Raw genomic sequence first — 17,862 nt, forward strand, 5'->3', positions numbered from 1 at the left:
ATTTACGCTGAGGCAAAACGAGCGGAAGGTCAGGGGGTGGTTTGGGGTAGGATCACGGAACGGTTCGGGTGGGAAGGGACCTTAAAGCCCACCCAGTGCCACCCCCTGCCCTGGGCAGGGACACCTCCCACCAGCCCAGGTTGCTCCAAGCCCCATCCAACCTGGCCTTGAACCCCTCCAGGGATGGGGCAGCCACAGCTTCTCTGGGCAGCCTGGGCCAGGGGCTCACCACCCTCATAGCCAAGAATTCCTCCCTCACATCTCATCTCAATCTCCCCCCTTTCAGTGTAAAACCCTTCCCCCTCGTCCCATGGCTCCCCTCCCTGATCCAGAGTCCGTCTCCATCCTTCTTGGAGCCCCTTTAGGGACTGGAAGGGGCTGGAAGGTCTCCCCGGAGCCTTCTCTTCTCCAGGCTGAACCCCCCCAGCTCTCTCAGCCTGTCCTCACAGATGGAGTGAATGTTTAGTTTTCCTGAGCCTGAAAATAAATTGTGATCTGAAAACGGGTTAAAAAATCGGGGGCGGGGGGTGGGGGAAGTGCCCTTCGGCAAGCTGCTGTTTGGCCCTGACAATTTTTAGCCCTTCTATTTGGAGAATAACAGTGAAAACGGAGCCCACGTCATGATGTTTGATACTTTATTAGCTGTCTATACTTCTTTATAAATACCTGCAATATCAGAAATGTCACCGCTATACTGAAGTAGTAAGTTATTAAAACACATCCTGAAAACACCATACAGACCAAAACGGCACCTCCTATTAGCTTGACTCCCAGGAGTACATTATTTTATTTTTTTTTCCTACCTTTAAGTACTGATATTTGTGGAATAATACTTTGTTGACGTAACATGAGAGGCAAACTCCTTTTTCTCCTTACAGTTTTCCCTCGGGTGCCTTCCATCGCGGAAGACACTCTGTTACTCGCTGTTACCTAATTAATACCTTATTTCCCGTTATCCTGCAGGACCAGGAGCGGTCTGCGGACAGGATAACCTTATTCAGCGTTGCCCAACATCGGTCCCTGCTTCACAGGCTCTGGGTGTGCTGAGCTCTCTGGCCTGGTCCTGCAAGGCGTTTAAATAAGTATTTCATGTCAAAGGGTATAAAATAGTCTTTTAAGACCCGGGTTAGCAAAGAACATGGTTGAAGGTGGAGTTCTGTCCCCACTGGACACGTCACGGACTCCGAAGGACAGAGAGCGTCACCCTAAGCATGGGATAAAGACCGGAGTTCAGCACACTGCAAGGTTCAGCCCTCTATATTAAAAAAAAAAAAAAAATGGAGAGAAACCAACTGCCCCTCCTGCAAAACACAAAGAGAAAGGAATAATTTTCCCCTTGCTGAAGCATTTTCCCATGTTATCAGCGTTTGCTTTCTCCAACGCGATACCTTGCTGCGCATCTGCTTCCCCATTGAAGGTATGACCGTTAGTTTTTTTAAAAAAAAAAAAAAAAAGCATATTTCTGGTGAAGACCTAGTATTTTTCCAATTAAAAAACCCTCTTTAACGCCCGATCTCTCCTCTGCATTCGGCTTTACAAGCGCCCTGAACATAAATGAGCTTCCTGCGGTACGGATCAGCCCTTACACATCATCTTTGTGATTTCTGCTTGTGCTGGAAATAAACGTGAAAGTCCTCGTGGCGCGTTTGCCGTCCCGCGGCTCGGAGCTGCTGACGCACCCCCTGCGCCGAGCCGCGTGTCCGTAGCGGCAGCTTTCGGCTTCGGCACAATTTTAATTTTTATTTGCAGATGGGTTGTACGTCCCTGTCCTGGAGGAAAATGAACCTCCTGTTCAAATTTTGTTCTTCTCCAGTGGAGATTTTTTTTTTTTTTTTTTTTTTTTGGCCCAAACACATTCTTACGCGTGTACGGCCCAAACCGCGAGGGGGGCGGGGACCACGGCAGCGCTGCCCGCCTTTCTCTAATCCCCCACCTGTAATATGGCTTTTCCTGTCTAAATACCTCTTCTGTATTGAAATCTGCAAATGCTTATCCTGTGGCTTGGTAAATAACTGCCCAAAAAATTTCAAGAACTTTGTCAACTGGTGTCATTTAGTCTTAAAAAAACCACCAAAACCCAAAATAGGTATAAACTCATTGTCCTCGCTCAGGGAACGACAGCACCGTTACGCGTTACAAAGTCCGCAACGCGCCGTAGAAAAGAGTTGCGTCGTTCTTCGTTAAAAATTCGCCGTGTAAACTGTAACCTGGAATGCCGACGCGGAGGCGGCGTTCCCGGCTCCTGACAATCCTACCACCGTCACGGATCCACAGCAAGACCGAACGTGGGAACAAAAGAAACTGGGGTGGAACCAAAGCACAAATCAAGCGGAGGCCGGCTACCGTCTAGCGATAATAAAAGGAACCACTGGCAAACACTTTTTGTCCGGATAGGATCAAACAGCTGGGTTCAAAGGCTCCTACAAACCTCGTCTAACGCAGCAGCAAACCTACGGCTGGGGCTCGTCGCAGCGACTGTAGAGGTAGCGTCGACGGGCAGCGATAATCCGGACGCACCCTCTCCCCTACGCAAACAAACCCTTCGGGGCTATCGACAGCAACGTACAAAACTCCATCACAGAGACAGCCTACTGCCTTTGCAGGGGAGGGGAAAGAAATCTGTTTTCTGCAGTTTGCTCCTCGTTTTTAAGCCACTTGGGATCTTTTCGTGCCGCAGGGGCCAAAATGTTTCGGAAGACCGAGTCACCAGCCTTGTTTCCTCAGTCGGGTCCGTACAGACACACACTCACAGCGACCAGGTACGACGGCACTGGCAACAGGACACTAAATAAGGATGCTCCACGCGACAGACCACGGCCCCCCGACGCACACCGACCCTCGGGGCGCTCCTGTCCCCCCCCTCCCGGCTCCCCCCGTCTCTCCCGGTGCCAGCGTCCGAGGGTCGGTGGGGTATTGCTTGTGGAAGCCGCGGCGAGCCGTTAGCTCTTGCAGCCGGCGCCGTTCACGGGAACCTTGGACACAGCGGGACAGTCGCTCCGGAAAGCACCGAGGTCCTCGGTGGCGGTGGCTTCGGGGCCGGCGGTCCCCGTTCCCTGGGGCATGCAGGCATCCCGGGGCCCCCCCTGGCTGCGCCCGCTGCGGGAGCAGTCGTGGTGCCCGTGGTTGCCCAAGCGGCTGGAAGCCACCACGGCTTTCATGGCAGCCTGTTGCAGAGGCACAAGGGTTATTAGCGTGTCTTTGGCAGACGTCGCCCCTCCGATGCCGCCCGAGCCCCCGGAGCGTGCAGAAGGGCAGATGGCGCCCGCTCCTTCGGCCACGCTGAGCTGGGAAGCCCAGCCCTTCCCCTCGGGCAAGGCTTCTCCCAGCAGCGGCTAGCACCACTGGCAATCTGGCCACTGCTCCCCAGGGGATGCAGCTGCGAGGAGCCGCTCCATCAACCTTCGCCCCCCTCCCCAAACCAGCCCCCTCCCCGAGCTGCCACGTGTCGCTGAACGTTTATCTGCTCGGGATCCTTAAAACCCAGCGACGGCAGCTCTCGGTGGCCCCAGCTGTTTGCAGGAGGGGACGCGAACACGAGCCACCCCCGGGGTTAATGGGGCACCTTCGCTTTTTCACCTTTACCTTCAGTTTCCGCCTGGCGTTAAATTCCTGCAGTTTCTTCTGCGTGCTGTCCATGTGAGCGAATTTAGCAGCTTTCCCGGTGACCCAGGGGTGCTCCAGAGCCTGGTAGACGGTCAGTCTCTTCTGGGGGTCCAGGACGATCAATTTTCTGACCTGCAACCAACAAAAAGGCTTGATTTGTCAAAAGCCCCTGATTTTTTTATTTCCCAAGCCTTGATCTCAAGCCTCCGTACCGGCCAGCCCCGAGCCCCGGCGCCGCCTCGCTCACCAAGTCCTTGGCGTTGAGGGAAACCTCGTCCCACCACGGGGACACGAACTCGTAGTCGCAGGTGAGGATGCGGCTGTACATGTACTGGTCCCCGCGGGGGTCGAAGAAGGGCTCGAAGCCGCAGAGCCTGCGACGAGCAGGGGAGAAGAGGAGCTACACGCGGCCGCCCCGCCGCACAGCCCCGCCGGCGTCTGCCGGCTGCTGGCGGTGGGGCTGAGGGGGAGCAAACCGTCCCACCGCCGCGGTTTCACCGCCCACGGGGCCCCGGCAGCGTTACTCACAGGATGTAGGTGATGACGCCCACGGACCACATATCCACTTCAGGGCCGTACGGGCACCCGTGGAGTATTTCGGGGGCTGGAAGTACAATTTGGGGTTCAAATGCACGAGTACGGGGAGCTCCCGGCAGACGAAACACCCCCCGGGCACCGGCACCATCTCCCGAGCCCGGTGCAGCTGTCGGCCATCCCTGCACCGAGCTGTGCGTGGCCTCAGCCTCCCCCCCCAACTCTTCCCTCCCGCTCACCGCAGTACCCCGGCGTCCCGCAGACGGTTTTCATGGTGTCCTGTTCATCCACGATCTTGGAGAGCCCAAAGTCACCTTGGAGGGACACGGAGGGGAGAGGCCATCAGGGAGAGGCACCATTAACCCCTGCCTCGTGCCACGAGCCCCTCCGGGGGTGCCCCTGAGGACCCACCGATTTTAAGGTGAGCGTCGGGGGACAGGTCTGCGTAGAGCAGGTTCTCCGGCTTCAGGTCGCGGTGGACGACTCCATTTTCATGCAAATACTACAGAAAGAGAAGCGGGGATGCGGGAAGGAAGGGAAGGGCAGGGGAGCCCCGTCTGCCTCGAACAGAATTCGGGAGGAGGCGGCAGCAATCCGGGATCTGGGACCAACTTGCCCGACCATTCCTTTGGAAACACCCAACACCTGCCTTGCCGGAGCTGCCGGCATGGCCGCGGGGGCACGGGAAGGACGTTTTCCGTTGTGAACATCCATTTTTAAACCCTCCCGTTGCCATAGAAACCCCATCTCCAGCCGACCTGCGATGCTGAGCTCCGCTGACCTTCCTCCCTCCTCTCCTTCATCCCTCCAAACGCGGATGGGAAGCGGCGCCTCTGCCAGCGACGCCTTCGGAGGGCCAAGGGCGAGCAGGGAAACGCCTTTCCCTCGGGACATTTGGGATGGTGCAGTTTTGGGTGTCTCTCCCCGGCGGGTGTTTGGGATGGGTGGAGCTCTGGGTGTCTCTCCCCAGGGATATTTGGGGTGGTGCGGCTCTGGGTACCTCTTCCCAGGGATATTCGGGATGGGTATAGCTCTGGGTGTCTCTCCTCAGGGATATTTGGGATGGGTGCAGCTCTGGGTGTCTCTCCTCAGGGATATTTGGGATGGGTGCAGCTCTGGGTGTCTCTCCCCGGGGATTCTTGGGATCATGCAGCTCCAGGCTCCTCTCCCCAGGGATATTTGGGACGGGTGCAGCTCCCAATGCCTCTCCCCAGGGATATTTGGGATGGTGCAGGTCCTGATACCTCTCCCCAGGGATATTTGGGATGGGTGCAGCTCTGGGTGTCTCTCCCCGGAGATATTTGGGATCATGCAGCTCCAGGCTCCTCTCCCCAGGGGTATTTGGGATGGGTGCAGCTCTGGGTGTCTCTCCCCGGAGATATTTGGGATCATGCAGCTCCAGGCTCCTCTCCCCAGGGGTATTTGGGATGGGTGCAGCCCTGGGCTCCTCTCCCCAGGGATATTTGGGATGGGTGCAGCTCCCAATGCCTCTCCCCGGTGATATTTGGGATGGGTGCAGCTCTGGGTGTCTCTCCCTAGGGATACTTGGGATGGTGCAGCTCCCAATGCCTCTCCCCAGGGATATGTGGGATGGGTGCAGCCCTGGCCGTCTCTCCCCAGGGATATTTGGGATGGTGCAGCTCCCAATGCCTCTCCCCAGGGATATTTGGGATGGGTGCAGCCCTGGGCGTCTTTCCCCAGGGGTATCTGGGAGGGTGCAGCGCCCACAGCAACACCCACCCCAAACCACGCATGGCACCTCCTCCCAGGCTGTCCCCAGGGGCTGCGGGGACACACACACACACACACACACACACACACACACACGCGTTACCGAAACGGCTTCCAGGATCTGCTTGACGACGTGGGCCGCATCCCGCTCGCTGTAGAAACCCCTCTCCACGATCCTGCGGGCACAGGGTGTCAGCACAGCGGTGCCCTGCCCCACACAGAACCCCCCCCTTGCGCCCCAGCCCCCCCGATGACAGTGAGCGTCAGCCCCCTCCATCCTCATCCTCCCCGTGAACGTTCAGGCGAGAATTCTGCCCCTCGTCAGGAGCCGGGACGGGGACCGCGTACCTGTCGAAGAGCTCTCCTCCCGTCACCAGCTCCAGGACGAGCGCGATCTCGGAGGGCGTCTCGAAGATCTCCTTCAGCTTGATCTGCAAGGGGCGACAGGAGGGATGCGGGATGCGGGTGTGGGGTGCGGATGCTGGCTGCGCCGGGAGGAGCACGCGACCACCACACCACAGCGTGCACGGGGTTTACCGGGACAGCCGGCACATTTCCCTCCTTGACCTTTTATTCGTTTGAACGGGATTTTTTTTTTTTTTTTTAACCCTTTGGAACAGCCCTGCTCACTGGTTACGCATTAAAGAGGATGCTGGGAATGGGAAGAGGCGGACACTCCACGCCTTTATCCTCTTCTTTTCTCCAAGCTCGTTAGCTGGAAGAGGAGCTCACCGAAAGCTTTTTAATTTCGCAGCTTCCTCGGCTGTGCTGGCACCTCGGAAACCTCCCTCCAGCCCCATGGCATGGGGGGCTGACCCCTGGCAAAGCTCTGCCCTCGTCCCTCCTGGGACGGACCCTGCGCATCTGCACTCGCAGGGATGCGGGAGAGCCCCACGGAGCCCCGAGGGGCCAAAGCCACCTCTGGGACCGGGGCCCTGGGACCCCCCGGGTGCTTTTGGAAACATCCCTCGGACCATTTTGCAGAGGCAGCACTAAAGAAACAGCGGTTTTTCTCCTGATTTTGGGGTTTGTTTTTTTTTAGCTGCCACGCAAGGTGAGATTGTCTGCGCAAGACCTTTGTGCCACTGCAGCAAATCTGGAATTAACAGGTCTCTCTTAAAAAAAAATACCTCAAAATGCAATTTATTTTTTTTTTTAATGGAAAACAGAGAATTTCATGCTTCTTAAGACTTTTGTGACACTGCGAATTTCATGGGGCTTTAATCATTACCTTCACAGGCTGGGTGACAAGCCGTGATACCCTGCAGGGTGAGAGACACTATGTGGCAGCTTACTGCATTATAATAATACACGGAAGCACTATAATTTTCCTATTAACTTCAAAAGTTTACAATCCTATTATCATCCGCTGCTGAGGTTGGTGCTTGAACGACAGCGAGCGCGTAGGCAGCGCCGGCGCAAACCATGAAACGGAGCGTCTCTCCTTCGGGAAAAAAAAAAAAAAAACAAACCAAAACCAAAACACTTGAACTTGGGAGTGAGCAGAACCCTACGGAAAACTCGGTGATTTAAATATTAAAAATGTCCAGCTGGTTCTTCCTCCCCGTCTCGGCGGAGAGTAAAGGAGGAGGGAGGGCAGGAATGGAATTTTCTGTGGCGTTTCTGATAACGCGTCAGAGAGGAGCCTCTCCCCGTCTGTGGCCGATATCAGCCGAGCATCCTCCCGGGCTGCTCCGAGCGGGTAATGCCCATCCTGGCCATTATCCCTGCGTTTCTCCAAATGTCCTGGAGTTGGGGAAGCGTCTCCATGGAAAAGACTGAAGAACCCGATTGCCCCAAAACCCTGAAACATCCCAATGCCCATTCCTAGCTCTCCGACCCCCCGGCTCCAGCCTGTTTATCCCGTCATCCTCATTTTTGGACTTCCTTTGGCTTCGTCTCTTGCATCACGGTTTTGGAGGCGGCGGGTGGGCACGACATCCCGGTGGGGGCTCCTCCAGAGAGCAAAGCCTTGTTGCTCCAGGGCTGGTTGACACAGGTTGGGCTGGAAGGAGCCGTGCCCGGGGTTTTGAGCCACACTGCGAAAATACGGCAGCGTGGGCGGCAGCGGCGCGGGGATGTCCCAGCGATGTCCCGGCCACAAAATCGCTTGGAGCAGGGGTCTGTCGCCCCCCGCCCCAGAGCCAGTGCCCAGCACCACAGCAGCTTCCAGGTGGCTTTTTGTGTGATTTCTTTCCCTCAGGTCATCCCCAAGAGGTTTCGGCAATTTGCCGGTGGAACTAAGCCTTTTTGGCAGGTGGAGGGACCGGAGGAGGGGGGGCCACGGGGCCCCCTGCCATTGCGGAGGGGCCGAGACGCCGTCCCCGTCTCTGCTGACACCAGGGGTGATTCGATCCGCTCCCGGGCGTTGCGAATCGTTCCAGCCGAGCTGACGTTATCCCCCCCCAGCGCTGAGCAAAGAGGAACGGCGCCCGGCCGCGCCGGGGCTCGGCACCCAGCACCCGCGGCCCCGGCCTCCCCTTTTATCTCCCCTTGCAGGATTCATTACAGGCGGGCAATTTTCCGGGGCATTCATTTGATCTCCTCGATGGAAATTGCTTACCAAATGGAAATCTCAGGCCAGGGGATATGGGGCGGGGGGGGGGGGGGGCGGTGCGGGGAGGATGGGGGGAGCCCTGGCCCTCGATATCGGAGCTGGGAAGCTCAAAGGCGCTGCAAGGAGCAGGGGTTTCATGCGGCAGCGAGGGGGGAGGCACCGTGGCACGGCGAGGACCGGGCACCCACAGCCCCTCTGCAGGGCAGGGAGGGGACATGGGGGGCAGGCAGGGCTTCCCGAGGCGGGGGGTGGCGGGGGGGTGTGTGTCATACTCACGATATTGGGGTGCGAGAGCCGCAGCAGGACCCCGATCTCCGTCCTCACGATCTTTTTGTCGATCTGGAAAGCAGAGCCCGCGGTGGAGGCGGCGTTACCTCTGCTGCCGGCTCCAGGGCCGGCACCCCCCCCCCGCCATGCAGAGACCCCTCTCATGCCCCCAGTCTCCCGTCCTCCCCCAGCCCGCTGCACCCCCAGCCCGAAACCTGGCATTTTTCTCCACCCAGGACCCCCAGACCGCGGGAGCGATGCCCGGCCGACAGCCCCGTGCCCGTCCTGGTGCCCCACCGGTGCCAAGGTGCTTTGGGATCGGAGCAGAGACCTCGCCCCCCCACCCTGCAGCCCCCCCGGCCCGCCCGACACTCACCGTCTTCTTCAGTATCTTGGCGGCGTAGGGGGTGCCCGTGCCCTTCTCCTCGCAGCTGTACACCACCGAGGTGGCTCCCCTGCGGGAGGACGGAGGGTGAAGAGGTGGCCTGGATGCGGCCGGGGGGGTCCCGCTCGCTCCATGCCCCCCACCATCACCTTTGCCAATGCCAGCCCCTGGCGCATCTTCCCCCCCCCGCCCCCGTGCATCCTCCTCCCCGCATCATTTCCAGCTTTCCCGGATAAAGCCATTTTAATTAAAACCGAGTCCTACAGGGGGTTTAAAGCCTTAAGCGGCTTTCACGACGGGACGGAGCCTCCCGCTCCCTGCTCACGACCTCACCGCGGGGACACGGCGAGGGTCCCCGTCCCAGCTGTGTCCCTGGCAAGGCCACGGCACCCGGGGCCATCCCGCACCGCCGCGAAACTTCCTTGCCAGGCTAAACCGCTCCAAGTGACAAGGGGGATCATCCCCGTGACACCCCCGGCCGTGCCCCTCGGCTGCCAGCGATTTTCACATCGAGTTAATAACGTTTTCTAACCACTGGACGGTGAAATCAACCCGTGCCTACAGGCCATTATGGGGCTCGTTTGCAATTTCACCTTCGCTGCCTGGCTCCTCGGAGCAGATTAATTCTCGCCCCCGAGGAATCGGCCGCGGTTTATTGCTCTTTGGCTTCGGGGTCTTCTGGGACCGAGTTCGGGCTCTGCCTCGAGGCGCGCGGCATCCCCGCCTGCCCAGGGAAGCGCCGAGAGTCCAGCCCCGTGTGTCCAGGGAGCATTTTTTGCACCAAAATCCCCCCCCCCACAACCCCGGCCGAGACCCTGCCCAACCCCCCCGCATGGCTGCAAGGGACCCTTTGCTGCAGCCCCACGTGCCGCACGCCCCGCCGCCGCCGGCGATCCCCAGGGTGCTCTCATGAAAGAGAGATTTGCTTTAAAAAACGAGAGCGGATTTTGCAACTCATCCGGCTGAACTTGGGAATCGCGTTCCCATGGCAACGGCAGAGCCGGGTACCACCGAGCCGGGGTGGGGGGGGGGATGCTGCGGGGCTGGGGGATGCTGTGGGGCGAGCAAAACCCGGCAGTTCTAGACCTTGGCCGTTTTCGAAACGTTTTCTTCCTTTTGCTCGACATTTTCCATGGAATTTTATGTCGCAAATAAAAAGCGTATTTGGAAACAAATTGCTCAGGCTTGGAGGGGAGGGGTGGCCGTCACCACCACCTTCTCCAGCTCAGGAAAATAAGCGGAAGGCTTCCCTTTCAACCCAAAATGGCATCGCTCCTGCTGCAACTGCAACAAGAACGCGCTTCCAATGGGAGAAAAAGCCCTGAGCATCTCCCCTGGCTGCGGCATCCTCATTTCCCAGCCGGCGCGGGGGCATGACCTAGCATCCCGCACCCCCCCCCCCCCGCCTCCCCATCCTCCCACCCCTTTGCCACGGCTGAATCCCAGCCCGGACTCGGCGAGAATTTTTCCGCACGGATAATTTGCGGCCTGATTCCTGCCTCTAACAGGATCGTTTAGCAGCCCTCGGCTCGGCGTTTAGGAGGTGCTGGGGTCGCTCCTCGGGGGCGGCGCAGCCCGCTGTGCCCGTGGCACGGCGCCCGCTGCCCCTCGCGCCTTCCCAATTACGGATTTGTGCCGGCATTCGCTACACCCCCGGCCCCTCGCCCCGCCGGCCCCGGCAGCCACCGCTTGCCGCTGCTTAAGGCCTCAAATAAATGTCCGCAATCAACCTTGACTGCAACAGGAGATAATTGCATTTGCTTTACAGATGAACTGGAAAATGTCGAACAATGGGATTTGCCAAGGGAGCCTGGACCAGCAGCGGGGGCACGTGCCGCTTGCCGAGCGCCGGGGCCGGCCCGTGGGGAGGATGGGGTGAAGCCGCGGTCAACCCGGCACCCGGCTGGATGCTGCCGCCCACGGCCACGCTGCGACGGCCGAGAGCAGCCCCCAGACTGCTCCAAGGCACCCCCAGGGCATGTCAGGCTGGGTCCTCCCCGCTGGCATGGCAGCATGGCCGGTGGGACGGCCACCCCGCGCCCCGCCATCCTTCCCCTGCTCCCGCTGGCTTCTAAGGTGGGGGCAGGATCCCACGCCGCGGTCCGGCACGGCGGCTCGGGCAGCATCGGCGCACCGCGGCAGAGAGGTACCGAACGAAAGCCACACGCGGCGAGTGGGCTCCCACCGCCCCGTATCGTACCGTGTGCCCAGAGAAGCCACAAGCGGAGCAAGACTGGGACCAGTTGGATTTAAACCTGGATGCTGAAAGCGCATGGATGGATGGATGGATGGACGGATGGGTGGACGGTTGAAAGGGGGTCCCGGGGCTCAGAGCCTGTCCCTCTGTCCCACACCCGGCTGCGCAGGGCTCTGTGCTGCCGAGCCCTGGGCTGGTACTGGCCACACCTCCGCAAGCCGCCTCAAATACCCGCTTTTACCAAAGCTGCTGTTTTTCAGGCTCAAAGCCTCCTCGGCCGATGGAAACCCCGCGGATCGCCGGGACTGGCCCAGCCTGAACCACCACCGCCGAAAACATCCCCGTCAGCGCAGGGCTTGGCGGGCGGCACTGCCTCCTCACTGCCGGCACAGCCCGGAGCCCCCTCCAACGGGGCCGGCAGACTTTCCGCACACAGGCTCCCAGCACCCCCTTGCACCCCCCTGCCGCAGGGGCACCGCCACACCGGCTGCCCCTTGTCACCTGCCCTCCGGTTGGGAGCAATCCCAGCATGGGACCTCAATGCCAGCGCTGCCGCTCTCCTCCACGGGACGCGGGAGCTGGTCCTGGGTATCCCCAGGATGCGTCGTGGCCCCTGGGACACTTGGCACCGGCCCTGGGCTCCCCCCCGGGTGCTGCATCCCAAGGGGCCCCACGAGGGCTGGGACAGGGACGAGCTGCCGCAGGGGACGGCAGAGCCGGAGCAAGATGTGCCAGCGGCGAGGGCAAACCCGCCGGGGAAGCAGGGATGGGCACTGCCTTCGGGCAGGTTTAAAACGCGTGCGTCCTGGTGGCACACAGCGCCCGCGGGACCGGGCAGGCCAGCCCTGGTGTTCCCTGTCCGTAGGGATTTACAGTAGGACCTCTGATAAATACATCACAAGAGTCTCCACCGAACGGCCGGTGTCTGCCAAGGCAGCTCCCGTCGGTGCCACCGCACGCCCCACGGCTGCGGGGACAGAGCCGGTGCCCTCGGTGGGGCTTTCCAACCCAGGGGGACAGATCCAGATCTGGGGATAAATCCCACCCCCCCGGGGCCATGCTCCTTCGCTGGGGCTGGCGCTGCCCGTCATTTGCGGGGGGCTGTGGCAGGAGGGACCCACTGCGGTCCCACACCGTGCCAGGGTCATCCCCCACCGCCCCAAAGCCTTGGGCTGCTCAGAGGGGAGACGGGTCACGCCATGAGCCCCCTCCCCACCACAGCGGGGAGAAATGTACTGCTCCACGTGCACGGGGAACACAGGCCCCATCCTCCAAACCCTCCATGGATGCTCCCGGAAGCACTGCTGCAGCATCACCACGGATCCCAAGCCCCAGTTTCCATCTGAGGGCAGGTTCTCCCCCCATTCCATCCCCCATCTACCCCTTCATCCACCCCTGCATCCCTTCCTGCACCCCTCCATCCCTCCATCCATGCCTCCATCCCTTCCTGCATCCCTCCATCCCTTCATCCACCCCTCCATCCATGCCTCCATCCCTTCCTGCATCCCTCCATCCCTTCATCCACCCCTCCATCCATGCCTCCATCCCTTCCTGCACCCCTCCATCCCTCCATCCAGGCCTCCATCCAAGCCTCCATCCCTTCCTGCATCCCTCCATCCCTTCATCTGCCCCTCCATCCATGCCTCCATCATTTCCTGCATCCCTCCATCCCTTAATCCACCCCTCCATCCATGCCTCCATCCCTTCATCCCTTCATAGAATCATAGAATCATTTAGGTTGGAAAAGGCCCTTGGGATCATCGAGTCCAACCATCAACACCACTCTACAGAGTTCTCCCTTACACCATATCCCCCAACACCACATCTAAACGAGCCTTAAACACATCCAGGGATGGCGACTCCACCACCTCCCTGGGCAGCCTATTCCAGTGTCTGACCACTCTTTCTGGGAAGAATTTTTTCCTAATGTCCAGCCTAAACCTACCCTGCTGCAGCTTCCATCTGAGGGCAGGTTCTCCCCCCATTCCATCCCCCATCTACCCCTTCATCCACCCCTCTATCCCTTCCTGCACCCCTCCATCCCTCCATCCACGCCTCCATTCCTCCATCCCTTCATCCACCCCTCCATCCATGCCTCCATCCCTTCATCCCTTCATCCACCCCTCCATCCATGCCTCCATCCCTCCATCTCTTCATCCATCCCTCCATCCCTTCCTGCATCCCTTCATCCACACTTCCATCCCTTCATCCACCCCTCCATCCCTTCCTGCATCCTTCCATCCCTTCCTCTGCCCCTCCATCCATGCCTCCATCCCTTCCTGCATCCCTCCATCCCTTCATCCATGCCTCCATCCCTTCACCCATCCCTCCATCCCTTCATCCATGCCTCCGTCCCTTCCTGCATCCCTCCATCCCTTCATCCGCCCCTCCATCCATGCCTCTATCATTTCCTGCATCCCTCCATCCCTTCATCCACCCCTCCATCCATGCCTCCATCCCTTCATCCACACTTCCATCCCTTCATCCACCCCTCTGTCCCTTCCTGCACCCCTCCATGCCTCCATCCATGCCTCCATCCCTCCGTCCCTTCCTCTCCCCACCAGGCCAGTCCCTGCCCCGATGAGGGCACACTCCCATGCAAGGAGAGCTCCTGTCCCCCCTCGCCAGCCCCTGCCAACCCCCCCTCCGCCAGCCGGTACCGTCCCAGCTCGGGGCCCACGACGTAGAAATCTTCCAGGGCCGTCTCGCGGTGGGACCCGTCGATCCAGTACTCGCTGCCGGTCTTGGAGGAGGGCATGGTGGGCCGGAGGCGGCGAGCTCCCGCCAGCTGCTCAGGAGAGGAGAGCCAGCCATCGCCACGGCCCCCCCGCCGCTGCCCCCACGCGTGCGGGCGCCCAGATGGCCCAGTCAAAAGCAACGCTCGGGATTATCCAGCGCGATGAAGTCGCAGCCACAAATCTCCTTCCCACCAGGCACGTACGCTGCCTTTTTGGAGATAATACCTCCCCCCACGCATGTTGTGCCCCCCCGCCTCCAGCTTTTCACACCAGGCCCCCGCACTGTCCCCATTTCCCACCCCTTTCCCACCTTTCTGGGGCTACCTCGGCTTTTTGGAACTGGGCAGGCCGGATCTTGCACCCAGAGCCCAGGCTGTGCCCCACGGACTGGCACGTTGGGGGATTTGCACCCTATTCTTGCAGTCACCCCCAAAACCACCCCGACATCAAGCACGCCCGGGCAGAGCCCCCCCCCCTTCCTCCCTCCCCGGCACAGGGCCCCGCAGCCTCTTACTCTTTACAACCCCGTTAATATTCGGGTGGGATTTGGGGACCCGGCACGTACCGTTAGCTGCGGCGGCGCTGCACGGCGGGACCGTGTCCCCCTCGACGCTGCCTCATCCCCGGCACGGGGGCGGCTGTGTGGAGGGTGGGCGCGGGGTGCGGGGGCCGCTCAGCCCCCGCACGCCTCGGGGCTGGCGCTGCGCCCGGCTGCAGCCCCCCGGGCCCGTGCTGCCAAGAGGCGGGCAGGACCCCCACACCCCCCACCCCCCCACCCCGACCTGCTCCCCCACCGCGGGGGCGTCAGGGCTCGGCTCCTCGGCGGTGCTGAGCGGCGCTGGGAGGGAGGGATGCGGGGATGGAGGGAGGGATGCAGGGAGGGATGGATGCAGGGATGGAAGGAGGGATGGAGAGATGGAGGGAGGGATGCAGGGGTGGATGGAGGGATGGAGAGATGGAGGGAGGGATGGAGAGATGGAGGGAGGGATGGAGAGATGGAGGGAGGGATGCAGGGGTGGATGGAGGGATGGAGAGATGGAGGGAGGGATGGAGGATGTGCGGACGCGGGAAGGCAGGGATGCCGGGAAGCAAGGATGCCGGGAAGCGGGAAGGCAGGGATGCGGGGAAAGAGGAAGGTGGGGATGCGGGGACGGGGCTGCGGTGCCCGGGGACCCTCCCAGGCAGCAGCACCGCCCGGCGCTGCTCTCCCGGCTGGCTCGGCCGTGCCACCCCACGGCCCGACGCCGCCACTGCACCGCGCCCCGCCGGCCCCCCCGGGGCTCCGGGCTGAGCTCGACGGGCTAGTGGCGGGGGGGGGGAGCGAAGGGCGGCCCCGGGCCCCCGCCCCACGCCGCAGCCGTTCCCCATCACTCGAAACCCAGCGCCGGGGACAGGCTGTGGGGGCACCGCGCCGGCTTGAGCCCCCCCGCCCTTCCCCGGGGAGCACCAGGCACCCCATGGGGTGTCGAGGGACGGATCGTGACCCACATCCCCAGCCCTGCACCCACCCCGGGGGCCGGAGCACTGCACTGCCCCGGTGGGCGCCCAGAGCCCCGTGTCCCCCCGCAACTCCATCCCACCACACCCCGGGTCCCGGGGGGCCCGATCCTGCCCTGCCCCGGGGAGGACGCGGGCGCTGCCGGGCGCGGCCGCACGGTGACGCCATCGCCCGACGGATGGGAACGGGGGGGGGGGGCGGCGGGGGGGGTGAAATAGGGGCGGGAGGGGGAGGGGGCAGGGCGGGGCCGAGATTGGGATTGGGGCGGGATTGGGTAGAGGGGGATGGGAGGGAAGGGTGGGGGGGCAAGGATGGGGTGGGGTCGGATTGGGGATGGGGTGGGCTGGGGCCAGGAGTAGGGTGGGAATGGAGGTAGGATTGGGGGGGGGATTGGAGGTGGGGTTCAAATGGGGTCAGGGATGGGTTGGGAATGGGGATAATATCGGGATGTGACTGGGGATGGGATGGGGACAGGGATGGGATGGGAATGGGGATGGGGTGGGACTGGGAATGGGATGGGAATGGGGATAGTATTGGGATGTTACTGGGGATGGGGTTGGGATGAGGCCAGGGATGGGATGGGAATGGGGATGGGGCCAGAGAAGGGATGGGAATGGGGATAGGGGTGGGGTGGGACTGGGAATGGGATGGGAATGGGGATAGTATTGGGATGTGACTGGGGATGGGGTTGGGATGAGGCCGGGGCTGGGATGGGCGTGGGGATAGGGTCGGGGTGGGAGTGGGACTGGGATGGGAATGGGGATAGGCCCAGGGTTGGACTGGGAATGGGGCCAGGGATGGGATGGGAGTGGGGACAGGGCTGGGGTGCAGTTGTCCCCATGGCTGGGGCCGCCTGCACTACTGGGGGGCCCTGCAGGGTTTTATGTGTCCCGCAGCAAAGGGACCCGAGCAGGAGGTTTCTCCTGCACCTACGAGGGGAGAAAACGAACCCCAGGCGAGCCCATGGCCGTGGGTCGCACCACGCCAGCCATGTCAGCTCTGTTCCACATGCCAGGGATGTGTGTGGGGGGGGTTCGGCTCCATTCCCCCTCCTTGCCACAGCCCTCATCGAGAGGAGCTCCTTTTCAAGCCCTCCTCCCCAAAGCTGTGAGCCAGGAGCAGATTTTTTATGTTTTGCTACTAAAATTGGAAATAGGGGGAGCATCCCGTGGGGCAGCGACCCTCCGCGTGAGACGGAGGGGTGGTGGGGCCTCGGGGGATGCTGCACGGCCCCCCCCCCCACCTCGCCACGGCTCGGACGGGAGACCCGCGTGAAAGGCCCCGCCGCGAAGGTCTCGAAGGCACGAAACGTTCTCCTTGTAATGGGCTTCCCAAGTATTTATTAGAATATTTTATCATATCTGAGGGAGGCGAACCCGGCCCTGCTTGATCTGCTCTAGTTGCAGCTCTCTTTTGAAAGGGATGTTCTTAAAGAGAGTGACCCGCTCAGCGAATAAATTGACTCTGCCTCTGTTTCTCCCCGTCCTGGAATGTTGTGGAGATAAGGGTGGGCTAGAAGAGGCTGGGTTTGCATAATTAATATTTATGACTTCACCCAGAACAAGCACAATCCCCCTGTTTACCCCGAGAAGAGTTGAGGGGGGGAGGGAGGGGGGGCTGCGTTTGAAGAGCAGAAGTAGCCCCTTTCCCTTTGGAACGCCGGTAATTCGCCTCTTGGCGAGGGGGCTGCCATCCTGCCCGCAGACACCCCCCTCTGCCACCCACGGGCGGGCGCTGGATGGAGCGCGGGACCAGACCCAGCCCGGGCAGCGGGAGACGGGATCGGGGCGGTGATGGTGGACACGGCTGGGAGTCCCGGTCCCCTGCACGACCCTGCAAAGGGGGCTGCCCTTTGCAGCCCCCCGTCCCCGGCCAGGACACCTCCCTGGGGTGCAGAACCGGCCCCCTGCCAGGATCGGGCCCTGGCGCCGGGCGAGCTGCCCCGGGAACCGGCCCATCCTCCCGACGGCTCGGTGGGAAGATGGGGCTGGAGGAAAGCCTCCAGCCTTTTGTCTGCGGGAGAGGAATTAATTATTTTGTTCTCTCATTACACTGGAATAAAATCCATTTTCGAGCAGCATAAATTTAGGTGCCTGAAGTCGCTTTTTTTAACATCCCGGGAAACATTTCTCTCCCTCTCTCGCCCTTTTCCAAATCGTTTCTGTCTCCATGTGCAGCCGCTGCCGCCGCCGCTCCGGATGAAGCATAAGATGGAGGGGCATTAACCGAAGGGCGGAGAAGGGGCTGCGCAGGGCATGGGTCTGCCCTGGGATGGCGAGGCCGGAGCGGGGACCCCCGAGGTCCCCCCCGAACCCCACCATCCGCCGGCGCTGGGCTGGGGGTCACCGGCAA

The 17,862-nt window shown here is 61.2% G+C and overlaps 1 protein-coding gene across 1 annotated transcript; it reads right to left on the bottom strand.

Annotated features, from left to right (window-relative positions):
- Nucleotides 1-621: 621 nt before the first annotated feature.
- LOC134526400 (calcium/calmodulin-dependent protein kinase type IV-like) lies at nucleotides 622-15,445 on the bottom strand. Its single transcript, XM_063358245.1, has 12 exons — nucleotides 14,578-15,445; nucleotides 13,935-14,062; nucleotides 9,069-9,147; nucleotides 8,702-8,764; nucleotides 6,217-6,299; nucleotides 5,972-6,044; nucleotides 4,549-4,639; nucleotides 4,377-4,451; nucleotides 4,132-4,207; nucleotides 3,851-3,977; nucleotides 3,583-3,735; nucleotides 622-3,164 (listed from the first exon to the last, which is right to left on the bottom strand). The coding sequence occupies exons 2-12, from the start codon at nucleotides 14,030-14,032 to the stop codon at nucleotides 2,940-2,942; spliced, it is 1,143 nt and encodes a 380-aa protein (XP_063214315.1). The 5' UTR covers nucleotides 14,033-14,062; nucleotides 14,578-15,445; the 3' UTR covers nucleotides 622-2,939.
- Between the last annotated feature and the right edge of the window lie 2,417 nt (nucleotides 15,446-17,862).

Source organism: Chroicocephalus ridibundus, chromosome 22, assembly GCF_963924245.1.
Source record: "Chroicocephalus ridibundus chromosome 22, bChrRid1.1, whole genome shotgun sequence".
NCBI classification, from domain to species: Eukaryota; Metazoa; Chordata; class Aves; order Charadriiformes; family Laridae; genus Chroicocephalus; species Chroicocephalus ridibundus.